A 13,853-nucleotide genomic window follows, 5' to 3' on the forward strand; every position below is an offset into this window, starting at 1 on the left:
GATGGTGCTGAGTCCTGTTGGAATGTCCAAGGTCTGCGGCCAAAATGTTTGCGTGCCCAAGGCTTTAATACATCCTCCACAAAATTTTGACGATAATATTTGGCATTTGTTCTGATGCCACGGTCGATTAATACAAGCGGAGAGCAACCATCGGCTGTTATGGCGGTCAACACCATCACCATGGCCGGCGCTTGGGTTCTGGTGGCCAACCGAAGGTGCACATTTTCAGCTGACCTCTTTGGCAAGTAAACACGATCATTTTGTTTGTTTACAAACTGCTGGACAACGAATGTTTTCTCATCGGAGAAAACCAAATTCGAAGCAACTCTTTAGCTCTTTTGAGTCTATTTTCTTTTTGTTGTGGTGTAAGTTCATGCACTTTTTGAAATTTCAATGGCTTTACCCCGAGCCCATTTTTCAATGTTTCCCGAATGGAATATTGCCATATGTTCAGCTCACGAGCCTTTTTTCGGCCACTGCGACGCGGGTTTCGATCAAGTCGCCTTTTTACTTGCGAACCATTTCTGCAGATGTTGCTGTTTTCTGCCGTCCACTTCATTGACTTTGGGCTACGCTATCAGTATCGGGGTAACGAGCAATTTAAATGCTGGAGTGCTCTAACGATAGCCACTCGTGCTTTTCCAGCCAAATATAAAGAAATCACACTATCACGCTTGAATTCCATCACGAATAAATTTTTTTTCTGGAAAATTCTCACCAAAATGCTTTTGTACGCTTGTAAACAATATAATGAGCTGTAACAGCTGTGGGCTTTGAAATGACACCATTCTGAAGTTGGTTGCAGTGTTTTCATCTCACCCTGTATACGCTATCTTCCATTGTTATATATCGAGGATATTTAACAATATATGGAAATATTTAAAATATTCATTGTATATGAGCTACAAACTGATGTAAGTCAGGTGTTGATGATACTTCGAACTAAAAAAGCCTAATAAAAGTGTATGTTATGTATAGGGTTGTCTATGATAACAAATCTTACACCTTTTAGGACTTTACTTATTGTAACGATTTCTGCAATCTTATTGAAATACTTTAGTCGACTACATATTACAAATATTTAGTTTCATATAAAATATGTAGTTTCATATTATATTTATAAACACATTTCAATTAAACACGTCGGCAGTTAATAGAATTTTGGGTATTCCCCCACATCATTGACAATCATTTAACCACACTTCTCAGTTTATATTCTATGGAAATAAATCAAAGGATAATTTCGAACTTTAATATTTTTTTGTTTGCCCTTGGCTTAGCTGCTCTCTTATTTTTTGTTTTCTTTTGCTGCTGTGGTCGTTACTTTCTGGCGCTGAGAAAAGTCAAAGCCTATTTCATGTGAATGTGTGCTAAGCCTGAAATACGATTAAACGTTATGCATCAAAGCACAAATCGAATTGCGAATGCAAAAGGAAAATTTATGGCCCAGGTGGCAGTTTCAGTGATTGACAAGAAATTTGCCAAATAACCTAACATCAGGCGTATGTATGGCTAGAAAAAGGTAGCACAGTGGTCGACAAAGAACAATTAGTCAGAGATTCTTTATTATTTGTTGGGGGATCTAACGAGTAAGAGAAACTATTGTTCGAGGAAAATATAATTCCAAATACTTAAAATAAAATGAAACTGAATGAACCAGAATAGAAAATATAATTAATTTTTTAAATAATATGCACATATTCATATGCAAAATATATACAAATATGCAAAAGGTATAAAAATATATTTAAAAAAATATGGAAATATTGGTAATTCTTGAAGTATAGAAGTGCAGTGAGTTGATTTGAAACCACATGATTATCACAAAAATTACAGGAACATTTGTGAAATCGCAGCTTGGACCTGTCATTAACATTTTTTATATCCTCAGCCATATAGCTAGAAAGGGTATATATATCATTTGATATGGCCAAAACGTGTCTCATCGAACATGGGTTTTAGATTCTAGGTCTCTTTGGACCAAATCCGTTTCAGGCCATGTAGAGTCGATCTAGCGATGTCCGTCCGTCTGTCTGCATACGATAACTCTCGAGGGGAGTATCCGATATGGTCCAAACGAGGTACATCGCAATATTGTTGTCAAACTTAGATCGAATTCAGAGATGGGCTATATCGGTGCACTCCTTCTGGTACCTCCCCAACAAAAGGTCGAAATTTTAAAAAAATATATTTTACTGCACGGAAAGAGAAAGGATAATCCGATTTTGCTGCAACTTTGCGAATCCTAATATTTATATCAGTGCTAGGTCAGGTGAGAAAAAGGCTTATAAAATGTGATGTAAGTGTCGGATTGTCTTCAAATTACACACGCTTCTCCTTCTGGTACCTCCCAATAAAGGGCCAAAATTTTAAATATTCATGAAGCTCATAAAACGCAAAATTAACATCTCAATTCCCTCTGTCAAATTTTTGAATAGCCGAAACGGTTACAAAATCCGAAATACGCATTCGGTCATCAATACAAGATCTTTCATAAAGATGGTAGAGATCGGACCATTTCCTTTGCTACCTGTCCCACATAGGGTTAAAAGTTTTGGAAAACAAAACGCTAAAAGGAAGCGAAATAAGCATACAACTCTCTTCAAATTTCACACATACAAACATTTTTGCTAACACAAAATCTGTTGTAAAGATGCGTAACCCTTCTGGTATCTCACCCACAAAAGGTCAAAATTTTCAATACTTTCATCTGTCATGACTTGCGAAACCTGAGATAAATATAACATTTATGGTTTCTTATAAAAAAAGAAACCATAAATGTTATGTTTGATTTTCTTATAATTTTGCCCATACCAATATTTTTATATATTTATTTCGGTCGACTATATCAGGTACCTCACGCATATTTTAATATTGTCTAAAAATTATCACATTTCGCATATAATATAGTCCAAAACATAGCACGTCGCAGTATTTATAGCAATTTAGGCCTGATACGAAATGGACAATATTGGCCCATCGAACATTGGCAAAACCGACTGAATCTTTTTAACTTTATTTTTTTTATACCCTACACTACATAGTGGTAAGGGTATTATGTCTTTGTGCATTTGTTTGTAACATGGAGAAGGAAACGAGATAGACCCATAGTTACTTTTGAGAACCTTCATAGAATCACTTTCTGAGTCGATTTATGCATGTCAGTCCGTCTGTCCGTCCGTCCGTCCGTCTGTCCATGTATTCTTGTGAACAAAATGCAGGTCGCATTTATTATCCGATTGAGATGAAATTTTCCCAACAATATTTTTTTGGCCCTATTGAAATTGGTGAGAATCGGATCAAAATTAGATATAGCTCCCATATATATCTTCATCCGATTTCGGGTTAAATTGGTGCACATATAACCCGAATGTCCACTATCAGTCCAAATTACCTGAATTTTGGCACACCCAACCGAGTTCGGCCTAGAAGCATGTATATCAAATTTGGGGAAAATCGGTTCAGATATAGCTATAGCTCCCATATATATCTTCATCCGATTTCGGGTTAAATGTGCACCAAATGTCCACTATCAGTCCAAATTACCTGAATTTTGGCACACCCAACCGAGTTCGGCCTAGAAGCAAGTATATCAAATTTGGAGAAAATCGGTTCATATATAGCTATAGCTCCCATATATATCTTTCATCCGATTTGATCTTTAAGTCCCTCACATTCCTACTATGCACTCCACAACCGTAATATTTGGTACCAGGTATTAGATGGAACACAGAAATAGCTGTTTTAAATTTTATCGAAATCGGTTCAGATTTGGATATAGCTCCCATATATATCTTCATCCGATTTCGCGTTAATTGACCACCAAATGGCCAATATCAGCCCAAATGGCCCGAATTTTGGCATATGTGACCGAGATTAGCCTTAAAGCAAATACAACAAATTTGTATATGTTTTATCCGATTTGGTGTTTAAGCCTCTCACATTCGTAATATGCACTCCACAAGAATGATATTTGGTACCAGATATAAGATACAGCCCAGAAATAGCTGTATGTAATTTTATCGAAATCGGTTCAGATTTGGATATAGCTCCCATATATATCTTCATCCGATTACGGGTTAATTGTGGACCAAATGACCGATAAAAGTCCAAATGGACTGAATTTTAGTACATCGGACCAAATTCAGCCTAGAAGCAAATTTAGTGAAAGTCGGTTCAGATATAGATATATATATATATGTTTCATCCGATTTGGTCTTTAAGTCCCTCACATTCGTAATATGCACTCCACAGGAATGATATTTGGTACCAGATATCAGATAAAGCCCAAAAATAGTTGATTTTAATTTTATTAAAATCTGTTCCGATTTGGATATGCCTCCCATATATATCTTCATCCGATTTCGTGTTAATTGTGCACTAAATGGTCAATATCAGCCCAAATCACCTTAATTTTCGTACATAAGACCGAATTCAGTCTAGAAGCTAATACGTCAAATTTGGAGAAACCCGGTTCAGAGATAGCTATAGTTCGTAAAATGCACGATAGGATTAGATAGATTTTGATTTTGTATCAAATATCTCATAGAGCTCTGAAATGCCCTGTATATAGGGTATCATATAGTCGGCCCCGCCCGACTTTTGAGCTTTCCTTACTGGTTTTATTTTTAATTTTTTATATCCTCTACCATACTATTGGAGAATATTATCATTTAACTCTTGGAGAGAATCATTCTAGACCTTTAAACGTTTATTGTTTCCTGATCAGTCTAAAGTTACAAGTCGATCTAGCGATGTCTGTCTGACTATAAGTGTTTCCGTCTGTCTGTTGTAATTAGAAATATGTGATTTTTGATAGTTGTTAGATCAAAATCGTTAGTGAAACATGTAGGTCAACTATAATAATGTCACTTTAAGGGTTGTTTTACTTCTTTTCAAAACTCTTAAATGCTGAGTAATTAGGTCGATGACACGTGTCTGTTAAAAGGACTAGCTCTGGCAACGAACAGAACGAGTTATAATGCCCAACGTCGATAAATGAATAATTTTTCAATTGACCTTTTTGGCAATAAAAAATAATTCCTTATCTTAATCTGTGAGTAACTAGATTTGTAATAAGTCTTTATGCTGAGAAAGTTTAGTACTATTTAACTTTGAATTACTGTTGAACTTTGAATAGTTGAAAGTTCTCTCAAATGTTGCAGGTTAAATCACAATCAATTCACTAGCAATTCATTCATTCAAAAACTTTATTCCAATCCACTGTTCTCGACATAAAGCTATTGGGAATACAAATGAATATATGTGTAACCTATAATGTACGAATGAGTTGTATTATAAAGAAATGTTAAAGAACATGTGTGTGTGTGTGTGTGCGTGACAAAAATCACCTGAATGAGCCCGTAAGCACGTTTTTGTATACATTATAAGATAGAGAGAGGCGGAGGGAGAGTGAGTGCGAGAGTTTAAGAAGATTGACTAAGGCTGAGATTTGCTGTTTTGACATTTAAACGTGTGTCTCGTTGCATGTGTGTGTGTGTGCGTCTGTGGGTTGAAAGGTGCGTGATTGCGTCAACATTTGATATTTAAGGACTTACTGTATGAGAAAGATTAAGACGATTTTCATTAATTTTCAGGGAATACTTAATATTCTTTTCATTATCATGCTTCATTGGGTATTTCAGGTTGGCAGTTAACAGACACATACACACACATACATATTTTCATAATAATTTCCATGTATCGAAACATAAATGCGTGTATTAGAGTAATACCCATAATTTAGAATTAGTTTAGTTTTGTTCGAATTGGTCACCATTGATACGAATTATGGCCTTCAAACGGCCAATGAAACCGTCACACGCTGCCTGAATGTTGATCTGCGGTCTTTTGACCCATTCCCGGCGAAGCGCTTGCTTGAGGTGATCGACACTTTGGTACTTTTTAGTGCCAATACACAATATTCCGAACGATTGGGATCCGGAGATTTTGGTGGCCATTGTGCGCTGGAAATGAGTGGCACGTGCTGAGTGCGATGGTGCTGAGTCCTGTTGGAATATCCAAGGTCTGCGGCCAAGATGTATGCATGTCCAAGGCTTTAATACACCCTCCAGAATATTTTCGTGATAATATTCGGCGTTAATTTTGATGCCACGGTCGATTATTACGAGCGGAGAGCGACCATCGACTTTTTGGAATTTCAATGGCTCATTTTTCAATATTTGCCGAATGGAATATTGCGATATGTTCAGCTCACGAGCCATTTTTCGGCCACTGCGACGTGGGTTTCGATCAAGTCGCTTCTATACTTTTCGAATCTTTTCTGCTGATGTTGCTGTTTTCTTCCGTGCACTTCCTTGACGTCGGGGTACGCTACCAATATCATGGTAACGAGCGATGGTACGAGACGCAAAAGATTTATTCACATTTAAATGTTGGAGTGCTCTACCGATAGTCACTTGAGGTTTTCCAGTCAAATATAAAAAATATAAAAAAATCACACTATAACGCTTGAATTCCATCACGAATAACTTTGTTTTTTTTGGAAGATTCTCACCAAAATGCTTTTGTTCTGGAATAATTTTTTTTGTCACTGGAATAATTTTAACAGCTGTCGGACGAGTGGCTTAGAAATCACAGCAGTCTGAAGTTGGTTGCAGTTTTTTCATCTCACCCTGTAAGTAAATTTTCTAGAATTGTAGGGACGAGATTTTTGAAATTAAGTGTTGGTATTGGGACTTCTTATGGGATTTGTTTAGTTTTAGTTATTAGTTTAAGTTTTAAGCCTTGTCTCAAACTTCTTGCTTGGCTATTTACCTTGACGCAGTATTTCGCCCTGTTAGCAAGTTTAATATCCTTTTACTTCGAATATCCAAAAACAGGTAGGCTGATTTCAACTCAGATTGCAACAGCGATTCATATGACAAATTTCTCGATTTAAACTTTAACGGTTTCGCCTGGCCGTTGATGTATCAGTTATTCGATTAGTTTCATCCTAATATATTCTTCGGGATGACCTATATCTGTGTACAGTACTAAAATTATGTATGCACAAGAAGAATTTTTGAAAATATTAGAGGATGATAATTGAAAATGTTCGTTGATTGACAACATTTGAAAAGTTCTGAAATGTGATTGCTTTAGAGCTAAAGTCAAATCATTAAATTGGAAAAAAAATTCTGATTACATATTTTCACTACAAGAAATGTATGGCAATATAGAAGTGAGCAATTTTATTTTGATAATTGCAGTAACTCCTACAATTTTACTACGCAAATTGTAGTAAATTTAATTGCAATGCATTAGAAAATTTGGGATGTATGTGCATGATTTTGGCAAACAATTTAAATCCTGAGCTGACTGAGATGATGTGAAGGACTAGAAAAAAATTGAAAAAAAATTGACAAAAGATGATTATATCAATTCTTTTAATCTGAAAGGGAAGTGATTCAGTCTTATGTTGTCTTAGAATTCACTATATTTAATTTAATTCAAAATTATACTTCCATTTATTTTTTTTTTAATTCATATTCGCATTTAGTTTTTAACCTAATTCAGAAAGCCCAGTAAATACACATGAAACTTCAAATGGCTTAAGAAAATTTATTTCATTATCATCCATATTAAAATTGTCACATAATACAATGACAATTAATTAAAAGATTTGCATAATTACAAGTAATACAACAAACCCTCCCCGAAAAAATACGAAAATAAAAGCACAAATTAATTTGAAGGCAAATTTCATAAGAATAATCCCAAGCCAGTAAAGAAAGTAATTATGAAATTAATTTGGTTTTGAATAACAGCCTCCCCCAATTAATTATCATTTATTGTGTGCATTATTCAAAAACTTGCCGTCATTGTTTATGTGAGTTAGATTAGATGTCATTTAGAAATTATTAATAAATTATATTCCATTTACACTTCATGGGGTCGATTAGAAGAGAAAATATTTGTATATGGGGAAGGAAGATTTTAAAATGGCAAACGATTTAAAAAGAGAAAAACAAATTCATTGAATTCTTAGGAAAAATCCTTAGTAATTATAGAAAAAAAATATGAAATAACACAGACGAGACACTGCTTGACGGGGTAGAGAAATTTTAACTGATATATTTTATATTGGTATTGTAAATTTAAAAACGTGTTTGAAAGTTACAGTTAAAAGTTTTGTGCTATCAGCATTTTTTGTGCTATCCTTACATATGCTCGTTTTAAGGAAATGTATAAAAAGACTGGACCTGTATATGCTAAGTGTACATTTTATATAATTTTAGTGCATAAACAGCCTGCGAACTTTGAAGAGAATTGAGGAGTAATTTCGAATTTTATGACAGTTTTGATTATTATTTACTACATTGCTGTATAATTCTAAACAATTTTCATTTGCTATATATAAAATTCGAATGTAATTTTCTTAAAAACTATGGGTCTAGATTATGGTTTATTTTCAGATTTATAGTACAATTTTGTTAAGAATATTTCTTATTTTGACACTTTTGGCTTAAAACAAAAACAACTTTACCTTGAAGAAAAATGTGGGAATATTTTCGAGATTTTGACATCATTGATTCAACTACTGATATATCATGGAAGTAGAGATTTTTTTCCTTGGTGACTTATAGTGGAATTTTATAAAGATTATTTTAGTCCTTGACGCAATCCTTCCAAAAATTACGCTTTTTAGGGGAATTTCGCATAAAATAAAGTATGGCTTTAACGTTAAAATGTGTGTATGAATTTCGGTGCGCTTAGATAAAATTTATATTTTTGTCTGGGTCCTATAGTTGAAATTGACACAGGCACGGTCGACGAAGGGGTTTTTGTTGTAACAGACAAAACAAACTTACATGGTTATGTTACTTCGTTCAGGTTGAACGAAAGCATAACAAGTGGAGAAAGATGTAAATGTTTATAAGTGCGGTTGTAAGATTTAGAAGATTTTCCAAAAGAATTTTGATTTTATGTAATTCTTTTGTTCCTCTTCTATTGAGCTTACGATCTCGTCACTTGGGTAAAAAATGTTTTTTGTCATAGAAGTTATTTTTAAAATAACTTCTGGGGAGAATATCCCAGACAAGAAACAAGGGAACTGGTGAGGATTGGTGGCTCTTTCCGAAACCTAGGTATTCCCTGCCTTACCCCCTGGTAAACATTACCATCGTTCTCCACTCATAAACAAACGTTGTTTTTATAAAAACAACAATAATGGGATTTTGCCTGACGATTTTGCAACAACAAAATACTACGGTATCCCAAACAAGCAAGCCAAATACTGTTCTATTGAATACAAATAATTTTGTTGAACAATTCCGGTGAATAATGTAATTGAAATCGTCAAAATACCGAATACAAAGAGGTACAGTTATATGGGAACTATACCAAAACTTAGAGTTATATTGACAGTTCTATGCAAGGAAGACATTTCTGTCAATTTACAGCAAATGCGTATTAAAATTGTGACAAAACCATCTAAAAAAAAATCTTAAATCTGTCGGTACAGTTACAGGGTGACATGAAATAAAACTGTAACCAACTTCAGACTGCTGTCATTTCTAAGCCACTCGTCCGACAGTTGTTAAAATTATTCCAGTGACAGCTCATTATATTGTTTACAAGCGTAAAAAGGCAATTTGGTGATAGTAGTAATGGTTCGATTTCTTTATATTTGCCTGGAAAAACAACAAGTGGCTATCGTTAGAGCACTCCAGCATTTAAATGTGAATAAATCTTTTGTGTCTCGTACCATTGCTCGTTACCGTGATGCTGGTAGCGTTGTTCGACGTCAAGGAAGTGGACGGAAGAAAACAGCAACATCAGCAGAAATGGCTCCAAAAGTAAAGAAACGACTTGATCGAAACTCGCTTCGCAGTGGCCGAAAAATGGCTCGTGAGCTGAACATGTTGCAATATTTCACTCGGCAAATATTGAAGAATAAGCTCGGAGTAAAGCCATTGAAATTTCAAAAAGTGCAAGAACTTACACCGCAACAGAAAGAAAGTGGTGAAATGCCGAATTCGATTTTCTCCGATGGGAAAACATTTGTTGTCCAGCAGTTTGTAAACAAAAAAAAATGATCGTGTATATTTGCCAAAGCGGTCAGCTAGAAATGTGCACCTTCGGTTGGCGGTTGGCCACCAGAACTTAAGCGCCGGCCATGGTGATGGTGTGGGCCGCTATAAGAGCCGATGGTCTACGTATTTAAAAAACACCTTCTGAACCCTTCTGCCTATATTTATAATTCCACCTTTATTCTTATGCCCTGCCTCAAACTTAGTGCTTTTCATAAAGTACGCAGTACACATTTCGAAAAACCCCGCATTGTCTAAATCCTATGCACCCACAATGATCCGTATTCCAATATTCATAATTTCACCTCTATCCTACACTCAATACCGAATTTAGTATCATTTAGCACTTTTTGTCCCGTTTTTGTACGCATTTCCAAGCAAAACTGAATTAGTAGTAATTAGGACTTTTCGTACATTTCTTACAAATCCACCTCGTTGTCGAAACGCTACACACTCCCAAAGACTTCTTCGTATTAAATTAAATTATTCCAGCTCTATTCTGACACTCTATCAAATTTAGTACTATTTAGTACTTACGTTATAGTACGTATTTTACAAATTCGTCTCCTTTTCTAAAAGATACACACTCATAGTGCTCCTAATATCAAAATACACGATTCCAACTCTTTTCCGGTACTATATTTTATAATTTCAAATATTTTCCTACACTCTATGTCAAATTTAGTGCCATTTATTTTTTTTAGGTCTTTTTTAAGTACATATTTCCAAACCACCTTCAAAACTAAATTGCACTAATAGTGACACACATTACATTTTAATTACCATTCGTTCAACCCATTCCAAATTTAGTACTATTCAGTCACTTTCGCTCACTTCGTACAAATCCACTTCAATATGTTAACGGTAAACGCTACACATTCACCATAACCTCATACCAAAGTGAATAATTCCTGATTTATTTATAGACTTTATGATATATTTAGTACGACATTGTACAAAAATTAGCACCATTTGATAAGATTGTTACACCTAAGTACGCATTTCCATAACCATCTTCTTATATCAGGCATACATTCCAACTTTACTTACCATATACAATTTCAAACTTTTAGCTCTACCGGCTAAAAAAATCAATTTTCGAAATTAGTAGTTGATAATACTTTAGTACTCTTTAACTTGCAGTTTCCTAAAAACCCTTTGCTAAAACTATACTAATCTCCACCAGATACCCCTCATTCCAAATTTCTCAGTTCTAGCTCTATCCGTACCATTCTCAAACCATTTTATAGTTCGTTTCCCTTGCTTGGATTTAGAAATCCCGGTCGGTTTAAATTGTAAATTCCTTTGCATATACCTCAAATAAATCTTCATAAAGAAGGATAACCCGGAAAAAATCTCTAATACCCTTAATACACTGCAGCGCTAGACCCAGTGAATCAATAAATCACTCATTTCATTAATAACCTCATTATTTTATATGATATGTATGATTTTGTTGGAGGAATCGAGCGAAAAATACATGAGTTATTGAGTTTTTCACATTTGAAGAAAACTGGATATTGATTTCTCACTTTAAGGGAATTCTTGTTAATCAAATGTTTGAAATTTAGTGGACCAGGCCTAAATATTATGAGGTGTCAACCTTAAACTATATCGGGCACTCCCTACGCTCAATATGATTTTTACATCCTTCACCATCAGTTTAATGATAAATTAAACCTCATTTTGAATTCGAACTCTTTGTACGTTCCAGTGATTTGTAGAAAACTAATCTGATGTTCTTCGAACAAAATACCGACATAGAGTTAATTTTTCCTGCACCAAAATCCCCCTTGGGATTCAATTCAGTTTCCTAATTTTCTTCAGGCACATTAAATAATCATATTTCCTCTGGCATTCAACCCAAAAATCTCTCATTTTCCCTGAATAGTAATAAACAGCTCTTTATATTTAAATATTCCACTTCCCAACCCAACCCATCGTAAAGACAACAAGTTTATTTAGAATACAATTGAAGTGCTCCCATTAAGTGAAAAATTCAAGCGAATAGAATTTATGGAAATACAATTGAAGCCTATATTGAAAAGTTGGAAGAATTTAATTTCATTCCATCAGTGGGATTGCGGCTTTGCGGAGTACTTAATAGAAAAAAATATCAGGGGCTGCGGTATGTATCGCCTGGTTGTTAACTAAATCCGCAGACCACTAGGGTTGGCCACACATTTTCCACCAACAACAAAATGTGGTGGGAAAAACCTCTTGTCAGCCACCCATCCACCTACTGGTCTCCCTGGGAGCGGCACTCTCCCCTCCAGAGCACGGGGAATTGTGGTGATGGAACAATACAAAATTGACTTTGAATTTACATTTCCATAAAAGATGATTAGTTCGAATGGTAATGATGACATTAAGGCGATTTGTGGCTAGGACAAAGTTAAAAAGTAGACAATGACGGATCGAAAAGGAAGAAGAACTTGTAAACCTAAATAATACTCAATAATATGAAGTAAATATTGGAGGGGTAATCTCTGCCCTTCTTCTCGTCCTCCTCCATCGCAGACGATGTTTAATACCAAACAAATGAATATTGCCAAGAGAAGCATTCAAGGAATTACTTTAAGGCTTATCGATTTAGATTAAAATCTCAATTCAATGCCAGCCATAAAAAACACGAAATAATTTCTTTTCTTTCGCATTTATTCGATGCTTAAAAAGAGGGGGGATTAATGGGGGGGGGGGGGGGGTGCTGGATTAAAAAAGAATATTTGTCGAAGATTTTGTTGTCCTTAAATCAATAATGACCATTGTGCTGAGTTGATGGATTTTCATTTTCGTTTTTTTTTTCTCTCTTTCTTCCACTTTTAATTGCAGTAAAAAATGGAACAATTTGAACAATTGTTGACGTGTTGCGTCTGCCTGGACCGGTATCGGATACCGAAGCTGCTGCCATGCCAACACTCCTTTTGCATGGAACCCTGTATGGAGGGTTTGGTTGACTATGTACGACGACAGGTAAGTCAATAAGTATTTACAATACCTACCTTACCTTATACCTTACCTATTGATTTGTCACCGGTAATTCAATATGGTAGTGTAAAAGTCATTGACACGAGTTGAATGAATGTTGCTGCTAAGTACAGAGATAGCAGCAAAGCTGTGCTGGTATTTTCCATAGAAAAATCTGTAACTGAATACTCATTTGAATTACAAGACAGACCATTAACGACATTGTTAGCTTAATCGTCATTTGCTTTTGAGTTTGATAATATAAATATGTTTCGGTAATGTCAAAGACACTTGAAATACTCGAATTGAACGATCTATAGAAGTAGGTTGGACAACTAATTTTTTGAACCAAATCTGGTAAACGAGACTGAATAAGTTATTGAGAAGAGTTTAATAGATTATTAAATAATCATATAAAATAATAGGGAAATAATGATTGTAATTAGATGGAGATATAATTTTATTAATCCAACAAATGCCAGCTACTTCGAATGCAGAATATTAGTTAAATTTATGTTAATAGTTCTTTTCAAGTAGTACTTTTCTTAGATTTGATTCTCATATCAAATTTCAAGTTTTTACCTCCATCCTTTCAGATAATTACAAATCGTACAAAAGTTAGTGCATTTTAGTACTTTTGAAACAGGCTTTTTTTTAGAATTTTGTAATTGTCGTACTTTTTAGTACGCATTTCCAAAACCACCTACAAATCTCAACCCTACCCACAAACGGTGACCCTAATGCCACGTTTCAGATTTTAAGCAGTATGCGGTCATGTAATAACAAATTTAGTACTTTTTGTATTCTTGCTGAATGCATTTTCAAACCCAACTCTTTATCTTAACCCTTTAC

The 13,853-nt window shown here is 34.8% G+C and overlaps 1 protein-coding gene across 5 annotated transcripts in view; it reads left to right on the forward strand.

The window, feature by feature from the left end:
- The window catches only part of LOC131800348 (RING finger protein nhl-1-like), a 163,285-nt gene that overhangs the window by 81,821 nt on the left and 67,611 nt on the right, over positions 1–13,853 (forward strand). For all 5 annotated transcript variants that reach the window (XM_059120407.1, XM_059120406.1, XM_059120403.1 and 2 more), the window contains one exon: positions 12,867–13,007. In XM_059120407.1, the coding sequence (XP_058976390.1) occupies positions 12,873–13,007 (135 nt within the window). In that variant the 5' untranslated portion in view covers positions 12,867–12,872. The remainder of the gene's footprint in view (positions 1–12,866; positions 13,008–13,853) is intronic.

Source organism: Musca domestica, unplaced genomic scaffold, assembly GCF_030504385.1.
Source record: "Musca domestica strain aabys unplaced genomic scaffold, Musca_domestica.polishedcontigs.V.1.1 17, whole genome shotgun sequence".
NCBI classification, from domain to species: domain Eukaryota; kingdom Metazoa; phylum Arthropoda; class Insecta; order Diptera; family Muscidae; genus Musca; species Musca domestica.